This window comes from Grus americana, chromosome 1, assembly GCF_028858705.1.
Source record: "Grus americana isolate bGruAme1 chromosome 1, bGruAme1.mat, whole genome shotgun sequence".
Lineage (NCBI taxonomy): Eukaryota > Metazoa > Chordata > Aves > Gruiformes > Gruidae > Grus > Grus americana.
This window is the reverse complement of record NC_072852.1, coordinates 15,047,690-15,070,273: the sequence shown is the minus strand read 5'-3', so window position 1 is coordinate 15,070,273 and position 22,584 is coordinate 15,047,690. Positions and strand designations below refer to the sequence as shown.

General features: G+C 36.8%; 1 protein-coding gene and 1 long non-coding RNA gene across 2 annotated transcripts in view; both read right to left on the bottom strand.

Annotated features, from left to right (window-relative positions):
* LOC129199016 (uncharacterized) overlaps positions 1-22,584 on the bottom strand; it is a 71,681-nt gene that overhangs the window by 41,979 nt on the left and 7,118 nt on the right. The window lies entirely within an intron of this gene.
* Positions 1-22,584, bottom strand: part of KMT2E (lysine methyltransferase 2E (inactive)) — a 62,734-nt gene that overhangs the window by 33,269 nt on the left and 6,881 nt on the right. Inside the window, 5 exon segments of the mRNA XM_054807684.1 lie at positions 520-600; positions 2,331-2,560; positions 2,899-3,010; positions 11,672-11,856; positions 21,576-21,635. Coding sequence (XP_054663659.1) covers positions 520-600; positions 2,331-2,560; positions 2,899-3,010; positions 11,672-11,742 — 494 coding nt within the window. The 5' untranslated portion in view covers positions 11,743-11,856; positions 21,576-21,635.

Below are 22,584 nucleotides of genomic sequence, written 5' to 3'. Positions count from 1 at the left end.
TTGTCATGTCATATGACTTCAAGTTGGAGGGGGGTGGGGGGGGGCGGGCAGGGTGGCATACAAATATTCATTCCAGAGCAACAAATGCTCCAAGTGAGCACTGCAACTTATTGGAACGGGGTCATAAAAGCAAAAGACACTAAGAAACACTAGTGGGACAGCTGACATGAAAAAACTGTTGTTAAGGCATCTTAACACATGACAACGATGAAACAAAATATGGAATGGATTGTCTACGTATCGGTCAGCCTGAGAAAGGAGCCAAAAATCACTGCTATTTCAAGAAGCATTTCAAGGGTTTACCCCTGCTGCCTAGGGAGGTGAAACAATGACTACTGTGAACAAGGGAATGGAGACTGGTAAGATCACCTGCATCAGAAATGTAGCTCCTTTAACTAGAACTATCAGGATTATGCCACATGGTATCTGTTTTATCTGCTGAGTTGTTCCTGTACCTCCTCTCTTATATTCTCTACTCAATGGAGTCATTTACAGTTCAAAATCAACCAAACTACTCACCTTGGTTGACAACGTTCACACAGATATATGTCAGGAATATGCTGCCTGTCAATCCCCATGCAGTCAATGTGCTGCCAGACACTTAAAAAAAAAAAGTTTCTATTTTAAGCACAATTTTTAAAATTGTGTGCATAATACACACGCGCGCGCGCACACACACACACAGAGAGAGAGAGTGAGTCGGTTTTTTTTCATCATGATCTTTACTCAGATTGAATACTGCCTAAAACTACATCTCAATCACTGTCTTCACCACCACTCTGCTAGCTGAATTTCTATTCCACTGATCACTGTAATTCCAATCTTGTGGCTGTCTCCCGGTGTCTCTCTGCTTCTTTAGACTCATTTTCCCTCTTGGAAATTTTTCTCTAACACTGGAAATAAAAAATGGTAAATTATCACAATAGGGAACAAGATAGATACAAAGACCCTCAGCAACAAGACTTATGCTTTACATAGTAACAGGAGCTTTGTTTTTCAACAAAAGGATTCCATTTCCTTTTATAAATATATACATTAATTTTATTTTTCTATACTAAAAATATATACAAATATATGTTTTTATTTACCTATGTATTTTAATAGAACATACATGTTTTTATATACACACTCCACATGACTGGTAGCACTGTTGTGCAGCATGGAAGAGCATTAACTGCTTCCCACAGTCTGCTTGCTAGACTGAAGGCTAACCTGAGACAGTAGTTAATGCTCATCCCCACACTGCTAGAAGGAACTGGGACACAGAAATCATCGTTATCTTCCCACTTGTGAATTTATCACAACTCTCTCCAAATCCTCACAGAGAATCTTTTCTTCAAAAGAAGCAGACTACCTAATTGGTGACTGCCTACAGCTCCATTGCTAAAAGAACATCTAAATAGATTTCAAAATAAGGGAGAAGGTTATCAGAATAAAGGACTATCAAAAATTAACAAGCTTGTTATGTAACCAGACAGAAGTTCAAATTAATGTTTTAATTAGCTGTAACAATAATTTTAGAAATACACAATGATCTAATAAATTCAGCAGCATTTGTTAAACATAGTCAATGTAAAAATACAGGCTAATACAGAATAAGTCCAGAAACATGAGATTTGTCTTCTCCTGTTAAGTACATCAGGTCTAAAAATTTCTAAGCTTGTTTTTCCAAGTCCAAGTATTTAATAGCACCCACTCATTTTACTATGATCAAGTAGGTGCTTAAGCAGGAACACAGAAGTTTAAACATTTAACTTCAGCTTCTCCAGTAAGAATCTAGGTTAGTCTTTTCATAGTTATTAAAATTCTTAAAACTATGTCCTTTGAAAATTAAGAATTATTATCAGAAAGATCATACACAAAAAAAACCCCCAGTATTTGAGAAGCTTCTTTCAGATTATTTTACATCCTGCAAGTTACTTGATTTACATATACATAACTTACCAAGATACTTTATTATTCAGTACATGCAGATTAAGAACCAATCCCTAGGTCTTTATTTCTATTTCACCATTCTAACAAATAACTTGGACAAAATAACAAAGACACATACTTTTTAGCGGGGAAAAAGATATACCCTTATTAAGCAACAATGCACAAGTAAATGCATGAACAAGTTAATACGAGTAGTCAAAACAGACTGGAATAAAGTATAAAATATTCACTGGCCTTAACCAACTACCTTGCCTATTAGAAAGCCACACAACCTTCAAACACTGTCTTGATGGAAGGAAATTTCCTGTGACTCAACATAATTAAAACATTACATTTACTTTCAGCATGACTTGAAGTTTTAAGCAATTTTTAGCTTTTAAATTAATATTCATTACCTGCATTTGTCACAACAGATCATATATCCATCATCATGTGTAAAGCCACAAATGCATCTGGTAATATCAGTTCCATAGCTTCCATCCTCTGACGTACTGATGGTAGTAGCACTGGAGGTTTCATCAAAGTTGGGAGTGGTAAATATGCCTACTTCATTCTTGCTTATAAGGACTGATGGAGGAGGAGAAGCTGGAGGCGTTGGAGGAGGCCGAGCACCATAGTTATGGTCCTACATTTTTGTGGAAAGATAAGTTATAGCTCTTAAATGTTCATACACTGATGGTTATTTAAGCCAAAGTGTAAGAATTCACTTTGTAAACAATCTTGGAGACTACTTAAATAGTTTAAAATTTTGTTTCTGTCATTGCTCGTTTTTTGCCTTCTCAGCTATATTTCACATGTAAGTGCACTATATTCTGTATTCTGCTTCTAATCATCCATCTTTAGCCAACATGCCCAACTCCCAGTAAGATATAAAAATGTTAAGCATGAATCAGAGTTTTTCCAGTTAAAACCAGCAGATTTTACATAATCTATCTTATACAGAATACTTAGCATGAAACTTACTGCATAGGGCAAACCAATGTAACTGTGTGAATGTGAGCTGCTGGTATACAACTGGTGTGGATAACTGTTCGATTTTTCAACTACCACAGGGCTAGCTTCTACAGATTCTGGTCTGCAAGGCAAAAGACAGAAGAAGAATAAATACAATTAATATGTATGTACAGGTACTTGTTGCACAACTTCTAAATAATTGCCTGCTGTTCCTGTTTAAAGGAGTATACAAAAAGGGGAGGGTGTGACAACAAACTCACACAGGCCCAACTGCCCCCTCACCCCAAGGAAAAAAAGGAAACCCAACCCTCTTTCATTTAAAATGAAGCTTCTAGAGTGGCAGAGAATTTACGCCTCCGTAGATTACAATTTTTTTTTCCTCAGAAAAGTGCATGCTTAATCACATGACACAAGCTGCAAATCTGGGACAGAAAAGTGTGTTACACACTTTGTCAGGGAGTCATCAGTCTGTATGCTCAAGTCTACAGAATTGTAACAGAAGCTGTAGAAAGGACTTCAGCTTACTGATGACAAGAGATAGAAGCAGTAATTCAAGAGCTGCAAACCCACAGAGCCCTTCACTACCGCCAATCCTATTCGATTCTGCTATGCCATCTAGTGGCTACATTAGTGCACCACCCACAGCCATCCATGCCAAACAGTACTCGAGGCTGCAGACAGACAGACATCCTGAGTAGGGCAAATCTGTCTAAAAAAGGCAGTTTATCGATTTATCTTTAAAACATAAAAATCTGCGAAAGAAGGTTTTGTAGTGAAAGGCAGTACCTTCTTTAATAGACAAACTATGGTTTATATGCACTAAACCACAACATGAAAGACAAGATAAAGGAATATGAAAATAGGTCTTTTTGAGCACAAGAAATTACACCTTCATTACCTTTCCTCAGCTGAATATATATATATTCACGTGTGCATGCAAGCGCACATATATACACACACACACACACCCCCACCCCCCCGACTGAGATACTTTAGTCAGTAACTCATAGTTTCTCATTGCACCATGTGATTCAACCACGCTGGGACAAACATCAAATGAATCCAGTGTTAACTAAAGTTGGTTTTGGGTTGGGGCTTTTTTGTTTGTTGGGTTTTTTTGTACATTGAAAGGCAGGGCAAAATATCAGTATCTAAAACTGAAGTGGCTTTTGACTCACATCACAAATCCAGTCTGATTCATTTTTCTAATTTATTTTTATTATGCATCAAGTCTATTTCCCATCACAAAAATCTTAACACTTCCCTGAACTGATTTTTTAAATAAAGTTGGTATTTCAATCTTAAGTTGAAATAGATACCAGTGTTTTTTCTTAAATACTAAGGTATTAAATATAAGCTTTTTGTTATGCCATGAAGTGACACTAGTTTAATTTAAAAGAACACCAGCAACTTATATTTGTTGGTAACATTTTTTGTAAGAACATAATTAATCATTAGCTTTCTGAAAACAATATACAGTATTCTCACATCTACCTGAAAGCGTTCTACTAACATTTTTGGTGTCCCCTTCTTATTGGGTTTTCCCCATGTGAGGTTAATACATGATAGAATTGTTTAAAAAGAAACACTAGTTAAAAACATTACTGGGTGAAGACTTTAGTTTCTAGAGTCCAAAGAAAAACCATCTTTTTCAAAACATTAATGTCTCTAACAATCACCAGCTGCCTTTTTTTAGAGAGTGAGCAAACATGAGTGCACAAATCATATGAAGTACTAACATTAGAAATACAGCTTTTGACTAGCATGAGACAAAAACCACCTCTGATGACACCTTCATCACCTCATAAATGCAGGAAAAAAAAATCCTAATTTACTCTCTTACGCCACTTCTCCACTCAAAAATATTTTTTATTCCGAGTTTGTTTCAATTATGTGCTAGAAGCAGCTCAGAATTTGCCAGGTTCATCAAACCCATGACTATGAAGAAAACCCCAAAAAAACCCACTCAAAAAAGCCCACCACAAACAAACAGACAAAAGTTGGAAAAGCTGTGCCTTTCCAACAGATTTGCCTTTACCTATTTACCAACATAATGCATTGCTGCAGTAATCATACACCATTAATGTCATCGAGTTAATCCTTCTAACAATCTAGCTGATCAAAACGCCAATGAGGTGTTGACTATCCATCCATCATGGCTAGGACAGCAATTAACTTATCTTTCTCCAGTTCAAGAGGGTCTTGACCACCGTATTGCTTCTACTAGTATTCTTCAACAGTTATTGAATGGGAAAAGCAGCAGCACAGTTACTCTTATGCACTACATGTTTCAATGCTCAACCTAGGTCTTGTTTGCTTCAGTATATAGAAAATACTCAGTTTTCAGAGCAGGAAAGCTTACTGACACAGGACAGAGGGGGAATTCAGGTACAATTCATGCTTCAGCAATGCCACAATTAATTTAGCAGAGTTTTCCTCATTAAAAATAAATATTACCATGACCTAAATACCCACTACTTCATCATGGGAACATCCAATGGAAGATACCAGAATGAAAGTGTCCTAAAAAGAGATGTAATGCCTATTTCATCAACTGACTATAAAAATCAAAAAGTTATTCTAAATCTCTTGCAAAATATGAGGCAAGACAATACACCCTACTCCCTAGATCTATTTCTACCTGCTCTAGCAATTTATAAACCATATTAAGAGAGCCAAGTTTACTATTTAGAGGCAAAACAGTTGTGGGAAGCAGAAGCATTCCAAACCATAGCAAATGCATTTATCCCCAACTATTTTAATACTCATAAACCAGATTCAGATCACAGGGTTAAAAAGGAAAAAGCACAACTTTACTTGAGTGAGGAAAGTCAGAAAAAGGCTGGGAGAAAATTAGGTGTGTGACACAAAGGCAATTAAATTTTTGTATTAAAAAAAGTTTTAACATAAATACAAAACCAGAGCAGAATCAGCTTTCAGCAAAGCTTTTTTCAAATGCTTATCCACAGGGACCACAGATACTTCCTTAAATTATAATAGATGCTCACCAGAGCTTTGAATGTAACCGTTACTGTTCCGTTTATCCACTCAAATGCTAGATGGAAGTGGGGAGCAGTGTGGAGAAGACTAAGAAATATGGGAAGGTGGAGGTGGAGTATTCACTAAAGTTAATCATTGTGGGTTTCTTTACAGTCAACAGAAAAGTGTCATTCATCTCATAAGCAGTACAGAATGTGTATCATTTCTCCACAGAACTACAGACAACTTTCTAACTTTGGCAGACAGGTCAGCCAACACTTTAGTACGTCCTTCACAAATTCCTTGTTACCCCTCTTCTGGCCACTATATGCATGACCCTGACCTTAAACAGAAAACACACCCTCTATAGTGTCATTTGTCCAAAGGTCAAGGCCGCCTTCTCAAATAGGCATCTCAGAATTGGGAGGTTTGTGAAGGAACACCTCTTGGTAAAATATTTACTTGTACAGCCAATTAAAACATGAGATACCACTTAATTTTTTTTTTTTCTCAAGTAGCAAAGCACTAACCACTGTATTCTAGACACCTCCCCTAATCCCACCATTGGCATTCTTATGGGCATCCCAAAAAGAAAGTTCTCAGGAAGAAAAAATGTAAGCATTCAGATCTGAAAGAACACTATGAGGTTTTCCTTGCTTGTATTTTTTAACACAGGCCGGCTCTGTAACAGATTGAGGTAATAAGCTTGTCAGTCTTCTGAGCATACCACATTTTTCAGCTTCACCTCAAACACCTGCACCCTTAGTGTCTAAAGAGAGATATATATGGTATTTTCAATTTTCATCAAAACTGAAATGTTTGTAGTAATTTGAAGTTAGATCAAAATCCTAATATGACCTAAAATAAACAAGTATTACTATGAGAAACTGACCATGACAATTTGCTAAAATGTCATATATATTTGATAAGTGTTGTGGTTAGCAATTCACAGGGAACAAAATAAAAAGCACCACAAAAAAAAGCTTTCCCCATGCTCTTGAGCTGCAATGATTGAAGACATTCCTGTAACTTGAAAACAGGAACACAGCATTTTCTCAAATGAATAAAAAAAGCAAAAGGTACCCGTATTTTTACAAACCCCTCAAATAATTTTCATTCTGCAAGTGAAACAACTCTCATGTTCTGGGTCATTTGCTACTGTTCATATTTCAAAGTACAATGCTAACAAAATGCTCTGCATGTTGCCAGCAGATGGCATTAGTGAGAAATAAGCAACACATGAGATCAGACAGTTTACAAAAACTGAGTCCCTACAAGCTTATAGTTAACTTTTAATAAAGGAATCAACTATCAATCATCCTAAGCAATAGTCAGTTGTTCTTTAAGAAGTCCTGTCTCCCTCACCCCATTCCTTTTAAATACTGTTTTGTTTCTGATCATGTAATAATAGTAAAAGGAGGGATCAGGTTTTTTACTAACACCCAAAATACAATCAGTACAATTTGGGGCCATCAACCACTTCTATAAAAACGTAGGTATTCAAATGGAAAATAAAATTGTACTAAAACTAAAATTTTCAAAGGCAGGTGGGTATCCAAGCTTTAGGCTATGAAAACTTAGCGAACAGTACTTCCTGCAAACATCTGTCAAAACCCCAAATAAAACCTCTTGCTTCCAAGCTAGCTTCAGCAGCATCAACCTGTCATGGGCCAGTTTGACAGGTCTCATTCTCAAGGGGTTCAGGTTTGTTCTCCCTTTGCACCAGCACACCTCAGCAGTATCTGGTTGAAGGTCAGCTCAGATAAAGGAATGTAATATATTTTGTATGAAAAGCAGTATTTTCTATTTCCAGGCACTTCATCTAATCAAACACATCTGATGGGCTTCACTACCTAGACAACAGAGTTGAGCACTATCTTCTCTACCACAAAGTGGGTTCTGCTACCTAACCATCTTGCAGCAGGCCCTACAAGTATAGGCTGGCCCGATACCATCTGTAGGAACTGACAAGCTTCCCATTGTCCTAAAATACTTAAAAAAAAAAAAATCCCTGTTTCAACAACAGTAAATGAAAATGTACCCTCCTGTTATTTAAGACTACAACAATGTTCATTATCTTTTCTCCTGGATATTGGACTCAATACAATGATCCATATACTGTGATTGTTAGGTTCATTATACAGGCCTTCTCTCTAAAACACACATACAGATATTAAAAACAGGAGAGCAGAACCATCAATGGCATTTCCCATGCATAGGTCATACTCGTGCTCTAAGCTAGACTAACACTCTCAAGTCAGGAACCACATTTTGAACCTTCCAAAATGGCTGGCTCTGCTCACTATTACAAGGTCTTTAATGGTAAGAAGTCACACATTCATCTTCAGTAAGCCTTTTACAAATAAAATCCCAATCCCAAGCACGACTATAGGCTGGGCAAGCAATGGATTGAAAGCAGCCCCGAGGAGAAGGATTTGGGGGTATTGATTGATGAGAAACTCAACATGAGCTGGCAGTGTGCACTTGCAGCCCAGAAAGCCAACTGTGTCCTGGGCTGCATCAAAAGAGGTGTGACCAGCAGGTCGAGGGAGGTGATCCTGCCGCTCAGCTCCACTCTGGTGAGACCCCCCCAGCTCTGGGGGCCCCAGTACAGGAGAGACATGGAGCTGTTGGAGCGAGTCCAGAGGAGGGCCATGAAGCTGATCAGAGGGCTGGAGCATCTCTCCTATGAGGACAGGCTGAGAGAGTTAGGCTTGCTCAGCCTGGAGAAAAGAAGGGTCCAGGGAGATCTAATTACAGCCGACCAGTATCTGAAGGGGGCATACAGGAAAGATGGTGAGGGGCTGTTTATCAGGGAGTGTAGTGACAGGACAAGGGGTAATGGGTTTAAGCTGAAGAAGGGTCGATTTAGATTAGATGCTAGAAAGAAATTCTTTACTGTTAGAGTGGTGAAGCACTGGAACAGGTTGCCCAGAGAGTTTGTGGAGGCCCCATCCTTGGAAGTGTTTAAGACCAGGCTGGATGGGGCTTTGGGCAACGTGGTCTAGTGGAGGGTGTCCCTGCCTGCACCAGGGGGGTTGGAGCTAGATGATCTTTGAGGTCCCTCCCAACCCAAACCATTCTATGATAAAATATATATATATATGTTCTGACACTACGAAGATGAATCCACCACTGGAGAGCTCACTTAGGTACAAGTAACATAAGAGACAGACTATTTCACCTAATTTTTAAGATGGTCAAACCTTTTAATAAGAACTGTTCTCCACATAGCTATTTGCTACAATTATTAAAGTAATATGTGAAACTATGTATTCACATAAACTATCCACTTTATTAATAGGCTTATCCTTTAGTTTGAAGCACAAGGAAAAACACCTCAGCATTGAAAGATTGCACTAAGCTAAGAGTTTTTTCCTGGGCTCCTTCTATATAAACAGGTTTGCCATTCCCCCATTCTTGTGTTTGCTCATGCTTCAACAACTGATGAAGCAATATCAGACCTGACAGTCACAATGAAGAAATTCCAACTCCTCCCTCTTGGGAAAACCCCAGAACTTGCTCATAGATAATCTATGATTGCTATCAAGATAATTTATGTCCAACATGCTACTTTCTAGAAGAAAACGTACAAACAGCACGTAAATCGCATAGATGGTGATAGAAAATGTTTACAACTGTATAAGCTGGTAGATTAGGGACACACCTTTGTGTCATACTTCCTTAGACAGTGACATGGCTTTTAAATCAGCGTAAGCCAATCATGCAACTACACTTTTTTTTTTACACTTTTTTCAGCGTAAGTATGGCAGAGATGACATGAATTAATCTAACTGGTACCAGTCCCTTAGGAACTGCTTTTCTTCAGATGTTAACTGGGTCACCATGCCACAGTATCAAGCAAGCAACACACTGTGAACTCTATCTTGTTTATACTGACAAGTCTATTTATTTATTTCAATTTCAGCATGGCATGCTGTGTCTGCAAGGAATGTCAGCAACCTCAGGAATCATGACCTTCCCTAAACATAAAAAAACACAGGAAAAGATAATGAAGAGAGCTGTGAACAGGTCACTCAAGTTAAAAAATTTCCTGCACAAAGGAAACTGGTGAGAGATCAACAAAACAACTTAAAAAATTTAATGTAACAAAAAGTGTCAAATTGCAAATTCTTAGTTTTCTTCTGATAAATGGCACAAAGTTAGAATAGCCTCATATATAACTGAAAGCACAGGAGAGAAACATGCCCTTAAAAAGCTGTTCAAGAGTGCTGCTCTCAGTGTGTAACATTTCTTTCAAAGTTTGGAAAGAAAGCACTTTGCTTCTTAAACAGAGTAGTATTACTTAGCACATGCTCTGTGGTTGTGAGTAATTTAAATTCATGTTAGTTATTCAATGTACCTGTTAAATGAAGGACCACTTTATGAAGTTTATTTTTGACTTATGAAAGATTTCAAGCATGTATGTAAAGTAAGTCTAATCCATTGTTTCAGTATCTAAAACAAGCAAATGTATTTTTGTGGGAACCAAAGACAGGGAAAGTCTTTAACACTGCTATAGAAAGGCTCAGAGGAAGGCAAAGAGTAAGAGCATCTCAGGTGGTTAAAAACAAAACCCGATTTAATATAAATGATGAATTTAACATTTTTTGTTAGATCTAAGAAATGAACTAGGATTCACACACACCCCCCCCCCCCCCCCCCCCCCCGTGGTCGTCGTCCCCCCCATGTATATCCAAGGAAATATACAAGATTCTTTGTGGCTTACAAAAACTCTCTTGACCTTTAACATCACCTTTAGTATTGACACCCATCTTTTCCCGAAAAACTCACCTGTCATTCTGTTGCAAAAGCAACAGAGAAAACAGAAAGAAAAAAAAAATCCAAGTACTATTCTGAAATATACAGAGCTCAATGGGATCGTGTACACTGGTAAAAGTTGTAACACCACCTTGGTCTTTTACCTCTCAAAGAACCAAGTTGTCCAAAACGCTATTTCTCCTCTCATAACATTAGACAGCCAGGTTGATACTACACACACGGAAAGATGTTTGACAGGAAAAACCTCCAGCTGGAGATCAACAATACCTAAAGTCTAGCCTATCAATACTCTGCAGATTCAGATGCCACTACAGAAAAAAGCCCACAAAAAACCAAAAACACACTCACACAACAAAACACACAAAAACCCCCACCAAACCAACAAAAAACCCTGAAACACCCCACCCATCCCCCTCAGGAAAAAACACACAACACAACCCACAACCCAACAAACCAAAACCACACAAAACCCAGGAATTCACTATGCTTATTTCATGCAAAGGAAGAGTTTCTTGAAATCAGGAAATAACTGAAATGAATGATTAACAAGTGAATTTCTACTAGCTTTTAAATATAAAATAACTTTGTGAAGACATGGTATTAGACATTAAGCTAGGCCTTCAACTTTCAGAAATAAAGGGACCCTTGTCTAATTACTAACATTTTCCTGCAATTTCCCACACCCTATCTAACCTGGGAAATCAAAAATATTTGAAGCAAACTGCAATGGTAAAATAAAATATTTTAAGTATGAAAAGCAAACCAGGCAGCATCTGTATTTCTCAGTCTGATCAGCAAGAAAAATACACATCCACAGAACAGTTTAGTATCTCCTTTGTTCTCCATAAAGAGTAAGAAACCAACTTAAGAATAAAGTGACAGTTATTAATTTAAGTAATTAACAATTCACTAAAGCTAAGGAGACTCCTAAGTCCTCTCCAACTGTATTAAAAAAAATACTCACTAGAAAAAAAAATTAAAAAAAGATAAGAGAACTAACAAATCATGTTCACATACTTACTCTGAGCCTGCAGCCATTTCCAAATAAGAAGTATCTGCTGTGTCAACCCCCAACGGGATCACTATGCTCATGACGTTCGTTTCTGATAAATTCGATTACTACGGAGTCCTATGCATTGGTATCCAAAACACTGGGGCATGCCAGCCACAGTGCTCATTGCAAACATCTAAGTGCATCCACAAACCCTGTTAAAACAAACAAACAAAACCAGGAGACTGAGTCAGTTCATTTTAAAACCAGGCAATTTTACTATTAAGGAAAAAAATCACTTTTATCTGTCACAATGAATTATTTTTATTATACACAAGCAAAAGGAAAACATTCAATCTTCTTTAATAGTTGTTAACTTCAAATACACTTATTTTAAGAGTGTGATGATCTTAAGGCCTGAACTTCAAAATATTAGAAACTGATAAAAATATTATCATTTCAATTGGTGATTAAAAAAAAATTCCTCACGTTCAGCGAGGTGACAAAGATTCACTTTATGGCAGACTTACCGAATGTCAGGTATGTTTGCTTACTGCTCTATATTGTCAGAGCCCAGTTGTTGTAACTTTCAATAGAAACCTGGTTACAGAATTTTTCAAGTATTTGTAAGAGAGAACTGTTAACTTTTTCACTTTTAAAAAAAACAACTTTCAATGTCCACAATACAAACTAAGGATCTCAAAAGAAACAATGCTGTAACTTCCATTCTGTATTTTTTTAAATCAAAAATCATTCTAATGATTACAATAAGGATATGAAACAATTTCCATCTCATTTTAATAGATCACCATTAGAAGATACTATACTCACAGGGTGCCACTTTTAGAAGTGGGTTTTTTTAAACTAGCAAGCTAAAAAGAATCAGTAGTAGTATTTTTAACCGTAGAGCAAAGCAACAATCTTCTTGACTAGCACAAGCCAATTCAACAATCCCACCTATATGCCAGCTATTACTAGTCTCCCATTCCTACCAAGTAGGGCAGAACACCCAATCAAGTATAGGAGATGAAACATTCACAGTACCTCAGCTGTCTCCATTCACAGATTAGTAAACTAATGCATTTAGCCTAATATAGACAAAGTTTTCCACAAGTGACTAGGTAATTGAAGCAAAGTACTCCTATCTTCAATACCTGCATAGTGAATAATTAATTGTAAACCCCTTCCAAAATGTCAAAATTGCAAGAACACAGACCACTTCGCAATGATGCACAAACCAATGCCTAATAAATACACTCCCTCCATCTAAGAAAGTGTAGTATCTCAGTTTAAGTCTACAAAAGCTCAACAGTTTCGAGATCAACCTATTTTAACACTCATCCTTGCCAAGAAAAAACTAACAAGCTTCCAGTGAAAAACATGGTACTTATGAAAAGGACTTCAGAAAAGCACTGTGGATTTAAATCCAAATTTGCTCCTTTTGTTGATAGAGTTGGTATCTTCGGGATGATGACATGGCATGTACAGGGCATCTCTCAGGTATGACCTGGCACCAAGTCTTCATCTAACTTCTTAAATTTTTATCTCACTATTGAACTCTGGCAATTAACATCAAACATCTCAGCACGCTCTTAAGTGCCTAAAACTTCTACAGTTCATTCTTCCCCTACACAGTACAAGTTGTTTTTTTGTCCCACTGCATGAGACACCAAATACAATGAACTGGAAAGCAATCAGGCCAACTAGCCGCTGGGATATCTTGCTTTCCTCATTTAAACACTGAGCATTTTCTTATCAAATACCACAAATGTCAAACTATATCACTAGCTATGCATACAATTAAGGAAACAACATATTATTTTCAAGAATAAGCAGCAAGAAAAACCTGTTAAACCAAAACCAGGTATAGAATATTTTTAGTAGCAGGCATAAAAGAAACCCCAAACCCCTCTTACAGTTTAAGTGAACACTCATTCTGCCACCATAGTTTACTCCATTCATAGGGTAGAGCCTTGAATGGCCTCATCTATAACTTAAAGGAAACATCAGCTTACCATTTAGTTCTCTTCTTCCGAAAAAGTAAAAAAAAAATAAAAATCTATTAATTCCTACCCAATAATTGAAAGGAAACCAATTTTTTTTAGTCCAGGTAAATCGGCTATCACAGATTAAGGGTTGCTCCGCTACCAACTGCAGTTTCACCTACGCTAACATACCATTAGCATCATAGAGATTTCATTTTATGCTTGTTATTAGATAATTCTAAAAAACAGTTTTAGTGTGTTTCAAAGTACGTCTGAAACACATACTGGACGCGTGGGATAAAGATCCCCACTTAGACATTTCTTGCGCTTAAAATTGCTTTTGGTGGTGGTGTGTTTTTTCTTAATTGAGTTTTCTTTAAACACTTGTGACCAGGTAGCGTAACAACTGGAAATTAATGTAGGTAAAAATGCCTGGGAGACTGATGAAAGTGAAGAACCTGCCTTAGCTGCCTCATGGGCTGTGACATCTGCAAACTTACATAAAACAACTGAGGTTACCCAATCATTATATGTTTAAGCAACCTTCACTGTCAACACAGAAAGATGTGGTTACCAAATCTGAGAATCAAGTGAAATTTGGGTTGTTTTTTTAAAGTAATGCAAAAAAAGAAGAGCGTGCTATGTATATGTTTTTAGAGCTATGTATATATAGAAAATTAACTGCTAATGTATAGCCCAATTAATGCCATCATCTCTGACCTAGCAAGCAAATGCATCACCACTCTTGTAAGAAAAAAAAAAGGGGGGGGGGGGGAGACCCACAACAGAACCAACATAAACTTTTTACTCTACTGCAAGCTACTGAAATACATCTTTAAGCCTTAATCAGAGTTCACTCAAAAATTCTAATCTACACTGAATAAAATCAGAGACTTGAGGAACTCAAATTTATTTTGCCAAACAGCATTAAACAGAAGTTGTTTAATCTAAAAGGAAGCAGAACATGATTGTAATACCACCTCATTTTTTACCACCTTCAGATTTTAGGTCTTCACCACACACACACACGCACAAAACCCTCCAATGCCTTTCCTCTGCCTATAATAGCTAGGCATGGAAGAATGGAGGCAGTCACCGGCTTGCAACAGACAAGTTAATTCAAACAAACATAGCTCATTATTTATGAGTAGCCATCCTCAACAAAATCTCGTAATGGAGGCGGGGGGAGACCCAGGATAAATGCAGTACATTATGCCCACTTATTAACAGAACTGTGACCTTATAGGTCATCCAACCTACAGGACACCACAGTGATGTCAGACTTGGGATGAAGGAAAGTAATTATTTTCTGTCACGTCAGAACCAGAAGTATTGTCATGACACACTAAAATATTCCCATTATTTTTATTGGCTTATACTACAAAAATTGGAAGTTCACAACAAAAAATATAACCACTGGGGAACTTTCTTCCTTATCCATCTTAAAAGTGATTGCTTATTCTTTGAAGCAAAATATTTTAGATGAGTCAAAAAATACTATCTGCTATCATAATACTGTACTTTCCAATTTCTGCAAGTATCGGTCTATTTCAAGTCATTATTCTTTCAGAACTTTGACAATCTGCCACCCATGGCCTTCTAAGAAACTGTTTTCATAGGTGTGTTTCATTTAAATAATTTGCCAGGATGAGTGGAAAAGAAGAGTGCTAGAAAAGAAGTCTTCCTACAATCTAAGCAGATAATACATAACTTACTGTTTAAGAAAGTCTTCCTTCAAGCAGTACACAAATTTTAAAGTTAGAGAGACCACACTGGTTTGTCCGTTAATTTCAGGGTCATATAGTTAAAAAGCATTATATAAAAAATTGGTGGTCCAAAGTCCAATGATCAGCTCTTTATTCAGCAAAGTAGTTCATCTACCATGCCTTAATCTCAAAAGTAGAGGAACTCCAATTTTGTTAGGGCCCACTCTATTCTTTTAGTGATAAAACACTGTAAGCTTTGAAAGAATTTTGGCAATTTATTAGATTAATCAGATTTTCTTCATTATCACCCTACCAGCATTGCTTTATTATATAAAAACACATTCCTTGGGGGGGGGGATTGCTTTTATTTAATTGCAGTTAAAAGGTTTATCTTGCCCTAATAATATGATTTTCATCTTAAAAAAAAAGTTCAATCTGGTTAAAGCATTTATCTTGTGCAAGATCTCCTGCAAGAAACTTATCACACTTCACCAATCAATACCATTGGTTTACATTTTCCATGGCAGTTCTTTTTCTCCGTAGAGAATACACAGGAGCTTTTTGACTTAATAGCCATATCAAGTTTAAAATATTTGAAGCCTCACCATAATTCTCATGATCAACTTTGTTTATCATACCAGAAGCACTTTTTTTTAATGATTTGTGCTCTAACAAGAGGTATACGAGCACAATACATTCCAAATTATTCATCTGTGTAGCTTTGTACAGAGAACATCATTTATGCATTAAACAACAGAAAATAACTTACATATTATCCCTGAGGTATTCCACTTACACAACATTATTCTGTGGTCTAATGAAGACCACATTTCCTTTCTGCCATATCCTTCTAAGACCAATTGTGTGACAGCAGAAGAAAAAACATAACTTTTTCACTGGTACACCCAGGAGAAAAAAAAAAAAAAACACAACACCAAATACAGAGGGCTCAGCTCTTGAATCAGACGGTAAATGGGTAATCTCCTGAAATTACATCGGTATTTTTGAACCTAATCCTACAGGGTATAAACATTCAAAATGAAAGCCAGTTGCTATGATCAGATGTTGGCAGAAAAGAATTCCAGGCCTACTTTATCAGTATGCCTTTTTTCCCTCCTTCCACTTGCTTCTTGTAGGACCACCAAAAGCTATATAGAACAGTTTCAGGAAACAAGCAGAGGACAGATCACCTAGACAGAAAGTACACTTGAAAAATAAGAACTTGAAGTCTAGCCAAACTGTCCAGATGACTCCAACGAGGTTTCATAATCCCAGCTATCAATCAGCCTCTAAAGTGTCAAGAGTCCAGACAAATTCTTCCATGGCATTTTCCATGTAAGTTTCTTTTTGGTTTTGTTGTTGGGTTTTTTCCCCCTAAGGAGGTAGGAAAAGTATTTTTTTTAAAAAAAACATTTAACTACTTTTACTTGCATTTTCTTTTGTAGATTCAGAAACTGAGTTCCTAGTACTTCTATTCAAATAAAAAGTAACAACATAAATCTGATCAGAGAACTTACCTTTATTTTTATTAATCATGAAGTATATTTTTCAAGCCAGAAGAAACAAAACAGTACTAGCTGTGCTGGGAAAGGTACAACTCACATGGTTATATGCTACACTGGTAAGTCACCTCTGCAAGACATTTCACCTTTTTTAAGGAGGGAGAGGGAAGAGGAAATAGGACTAAGCAGCCTGCTAGAAGCTATGCTGTATGTGTAAGAATACTAAAGCTCTCATTTGGGTGCACAGATACAAAACTTTTCATAAAAATCAAAGACAAGAGCTGGTGGCAGCACCAGTAACAACTTTTTTGCCTTAATGTTAAAAAAATCCTGAAGAGAAATTAATATATCAGGATAGTATCATACAAGGTGGGGGGGGTTTTTTTGTATGTTTGGGATGGGGGTGGGTGCGTTAATCTATGTTTACCCCTAACAGGACAAAAACCAAAGAAGGAAAAAAAATTAATGAAATCTGTTTTAACTATTCTTCTTAGTACATCTGACAGCTTTTTACACAATGTCATTGTTCCTTGTCTCTCCTTCCCAATAAATCAATTTCCAGATTCTGTTGTCATGTGATAGATACTGAAGACAAAAAGCATTTAAAAGTTAGGGGAAAAAATCCCCTATAAAAGTGAAGAATATAATTCAAAGCAAGATGCAATACAACATTTATTTTCTAATTTATAAAGGGACCAGTGAAATCATGAATTAAGCTTATGATTATTTCTTAGCTCAAATCTGAGGATTTTCCACATACACAAAACACTATACTAATTTTAGTAAGTTGATTGCTAAATGAGTTCAAGTTTCTCACATCAGTAGGCATTACAAAAACATTGAATCTTTTTGTTCCTGTTTTTATGACTTCAGTATACACCTGAAGGTCTTCAGTTATTTTTTCTAGCAATTGCCTCTATCAGTCACCACCTACCAACAATTACAAGATTTAAAAAAAAAAAAAAAAAAAAGAGTAGTCGCATAGTTTAGATGTTTCAAGACTCGGGGATTTCATCACAGAATGCCTCTGCAGAGAGAATTACCAGGGCCTCCCTAAACGCAGAGCAGAAATTTAAGGGAGAAAAATTTAATTATAATTAGATTAGCATATAATTAGGCTGAGTACTTTACGAGAGGAAACAGTGCTAGTTTAAGATAAATAATTAAATTTATACTGATGCATGCAACTTTACCTCAAAGTCCTTAACTAATGTCACTGCAGAAAGATTAATATACTAATCAAATTACCATCTCTGTACTGTGTCTGCTCTGCACCTTCACAAGGTCTATATACAAAATACACATAACTAGAAGGAAAAAAAAAATCAAAACCTTCTAACCTATCTACATATGCCAACTATCTTTCCTTAAAAGCAAAATTATATAACTTTAAATACATGTTACAAAATATGTAAAAGGTGAAAGTGATAATTTACCCATGTTTAGTAAATTGAATAACTGAAACGTCTGAGAATAATTATCACCCTGAACATCTGAAAAGTTACAGCCTGTGTTTCCAAACTTACAGAGAAACAGGCAGTTCATGTTTAAGCAGATCTTATTTCTCCTGAGCACAAGTACAGAAGAGGCGCTCTCCTGCTGAGCTAAGAGTACTGGTAAACCCATTGCCTCATACCCTTTAAATACAGGCAAAAAATTAGTAACATTTCCTGGGGCAGTATTTAAGTATCAGAATACCCACAGTATCCAGAAAGATTCATTTTTAAGGGATGTGTACGAATCTAAGGGAATTAACTTGAAGCTTACTGGTATAAACAGATGAAATTGCTGAAACAAAGTGATCTGTACAGTCAAATTTTCACTTGTGCACGGACCAAGGAAGAGTAGGAAGGGTAGAGTTACTGGATTTACGGATAAAAATTATTCAGACATAAAATACACAAACTAGTTGCATGACAGTCTTAAGTAAGACCTTTCAGTTGAACCAGCACACGATGCTAATCTGGTTGTAACTTGGAGTCAATTTGAATGTAAAAGCAATCTATCTGTACTAATACAGCACTAAGCCCAACCCCAAACTTCCATTTGCTCCTAGTAGAAAACTCATGCTACTGTGGGTCCAGGACGGCTCCACAGAGTCACACAGGATCACCCTGAAACTAACTACGGTTTCCCATCTCAACAGGGTCTTTCGGGCAAGATGCAGATTTCCAAGATCATACTACTGCTTTCGGGACCTCTGCTGACTCCTGCTGATCTTGGCCATTAGTTGTTTATACAAGTCATCCCAGGTAACAGAGATAGATGATGAAAAGGTACTATTCTGTTTGATTTTTTTACCACACCAGGAAAAATAGTCTACAAGGTGTGCTGGTGCCTTCCTTCCCCTTAAAAATGCTTTCTTTATAAGGGGAGGTGGATAAAAACATATTTGAAGTGCTGCTACTCAATACAGCACACGGGAACATAGGTGTTATGTACCTTAAGATTGACAGACACCAAATCAAGCCTATTATATACACTGAAAAAAAGGCAAAAACCCATAATTTAGAGGACAAACGCTTAAAAACATCTTCTATGCATAAGCTGCCTTTTATTGAGCATGCAATCTAAACATTTTCCTCCTCCCTCCCCCTGATTACATCATATGTGTATACAAGTTTTGCAATCACTAGCAAAAGCAATTCTTGTCATGCCTTCCTTCAGATTTACAGGCCAACAATTTTATCCTGTGGTCATTAGAACCACCCTTCCCACAAAGAAATCCACAGGAACAGACCTAAGAAAAGTTGATACACCTATGACCTAGCACAATCTATACAGGTGAAACTTCTAAGTAAAAACGCAGGTATCAGTAGTGTGTCATAGTCCACAAAGCCAGTGTGAAAACTACTGTCTTGAACTGTCAACAGAGCCAACAAACTGAGCCTTCCTACTTGGCGTCCCTGCGTACAATCTTTTTAACTTTTTTAATTTTTTTTTTTTTAATTGGGGGAGAGGGGTTACAGGGAGAAGAGAGAAGAAAACATTAAGAAACTTCTACTATAAAAATTGTTTTGCTAAACTGCTCTCCACTACTGCTCTGTACACTCACATCTTCTCTGTAAAATAGGTTATCTGGAAAACTAGTGAAAGAAATTGATATTTTAATGGTACTCTAGATGCTCTTTAAGTAGTGAACTACTCTGTGTGCACATATATGATATGTATGTATCTATGCAAATCTGGAAAAATACATGCAGTACATATAAACGGAGCATAAATACATTTATCAAAGTAATCTGAATATTTATTTATTGCTGTTTCTAAGGAGATGACACATCTTTAATCAGACTAGAAGCAGAATACATGAATAAATGACTAATCTTACCCACAAGGAAATTCTTTCTCTGTTTCCCCTGACATGCTCAACCATGGTATAGATATTGCTAAGAGATTAGGAGGGATATCCAACTTCCAAATGTTACATCACTGCAGCTGCAGTATGAAATACGCAGGCTTAGAAACAACTAGGAGTCCAAATTCAGACCTTTGCTACTGTTTGCTGCTCTCTATGGTAACCTAACAGATAAGTTAGCAGTCTACTTCAAATTTGTGCTGAGACAAAAAAGGGTAGCAGATAACAATAAGACACAGTAGGCACACTCAAATACAATATACAAGTTAGGACCCATTAATGACCAAATCCTGAAAATCACATAGAAGAAACAACTTGTTCTAAAAGAAATCTGCTTTTCTATGTATTTGTAGTTTGTGCCCAAACATTCCCACTGACCTAGTGTTCTCCATATCCCTCTCATATCCTCCTCATCACAATATTAACTGGTCCTGTCGTCACAAGCCCCTCAACCTCCTACACATTGTCAGTAGTCAAGTCCACCTCGCCTCCTTCTCACATGCCCTGTCAGCCAGCCAGAGGAAAAAAAAAAAAAAAGAAAAAAGTACCTGCTATGCCTGTTTTGGAGCTATACACATGACAGATAATGGCTAAAATCGTTATGCTTCTTCTCCCTGCTTCTCCCAGAACACTGCTCATAGCTGCCCCTTTCCATCCCCTTTTGGATTTTCATTAATCTTCAGAGATCTCAAGGGGACTAAGTTCCTAACTCTATCAAATGTTTGGTTTTTTAAGTTACTGTTTGTACTGACAGAGACCAACAGATTATTAGACCAACTTATATAAGAAACACAGCTATTACAGCCAAACTGCTACAGGGTAAGGGTCCTCCTCCTACTTTGCTTTTAAGCCAGTGCCAATATAGAGTAAAAGCAAGCATGGTGAAGTAAAGAGTTCATTAGCACACTTATGAACATCCTGATACAATAAATACAGGACTTTACATTCAAAGACCTGTCATGTTTGTAACAACAACCAAACTTCATGAATTGGCCTTGAGTTTGGATCTAGAACAAAGACCAAAAAAACCCCCCAAAAAACCCTTGCCTTCTCCATGGTATTCAAGATTCATGCATAAAAAACCCTTGAGTTTCTATCATGTAAGTATCAGTTCTTTAGTATACAGGTCATTACATGCATTACACCAACTGTAGTCAGTGGAAAGAAAGCTGCCCTTTTAAGTATAAACTTAGAATCAGCCTGTCAGTTAGCAAAGTTTCTGCCATACAGAAGAGCTAGTTTCCACTGGCCGTAGGCTATCTTCCCTTTACTATTTGGTCCAAGAGTGCTGCTCTTGTGTAGTCCTGAAGAAGTGATGGAAACTGATGCCTCTTCCTCAAATATTTATGCCAGTCCATTAAAACATGGAAGACTTCCCCTTACCTCTTCTCTCTCTTCACTCCTCCTTTTCTTCTCTCAGTGGAAGTTAGACAAAATATGGGACTAGGAAGAAAAAAAGAATGAGTAGTAGAAGGGAAATAAAGGTAAATGCAGTTACAGAAAGAATTATTCAACAGAAATCTATCAAAGAAGCAGTAAGCTGAGGTATAGAGAAAAATACCATGCTTGTAGATTCGGTTTTGTGTTTACAGAAGTCAACCCCCAAAATTGAAAATTAACTGCCAATCACTTATGTCTCTAAGTTTACTAAACACCTGCCATACTTCTTAAACCACACACAAAAAGGCCTATCCATTCAAAAAGTATCAATTATTTGAGCTGGAGAGTCAAGGAATTGTAAAATACAAGACAAGTACAGCACATGAAGAAGAGTAGGAGAAAAAATTACTTTTTGACAGCAATATTCTTATTGCTTCAAGAAGTATATACTAACTACCTAACATTAGTGTGTTACACTGTATCACTGCAAGATGTAAAATTCCTCTAAATAGAAATTCAAAGGTTAAGGAAAAAAAATGAAGTGGTTTTCCAGTAAAAAGATCTTGGCTTTAAGTCATTCTTTCTATCAGCTGTTTTAATGCAAACATTTTTCTCCATCTACCACAAAGTGGTTAGTAACTGTTGATTAAACTTACACAAAATACCTTTATGTGACTTACAAATTCTTCTCCAAGAAAATGTTATTTACACCTATTACCCTAAGTTATTATTCTTGACAAATATTTCAAAATATAGTGTGTTTCTGCAAGTACATACAGTCCACATTCTGTAAGAATACTCTGTAAGTCATGTCTACAGCTGTAAGGGCTAAGTATATTTATTTTTTACTAAATGTAACAGTATACTTCATGGTGATTAAGTCACTAGAAGGTCTAAATTCTAAGGCCCAGTACTCCTCCCAAGACGAAGTTAGGCTTTTTTGGGGGAGAAACATGTGGCTACAAATGCATATTGGTATTGCCTTCAACAATATAAATATTTTGCTGGCTTC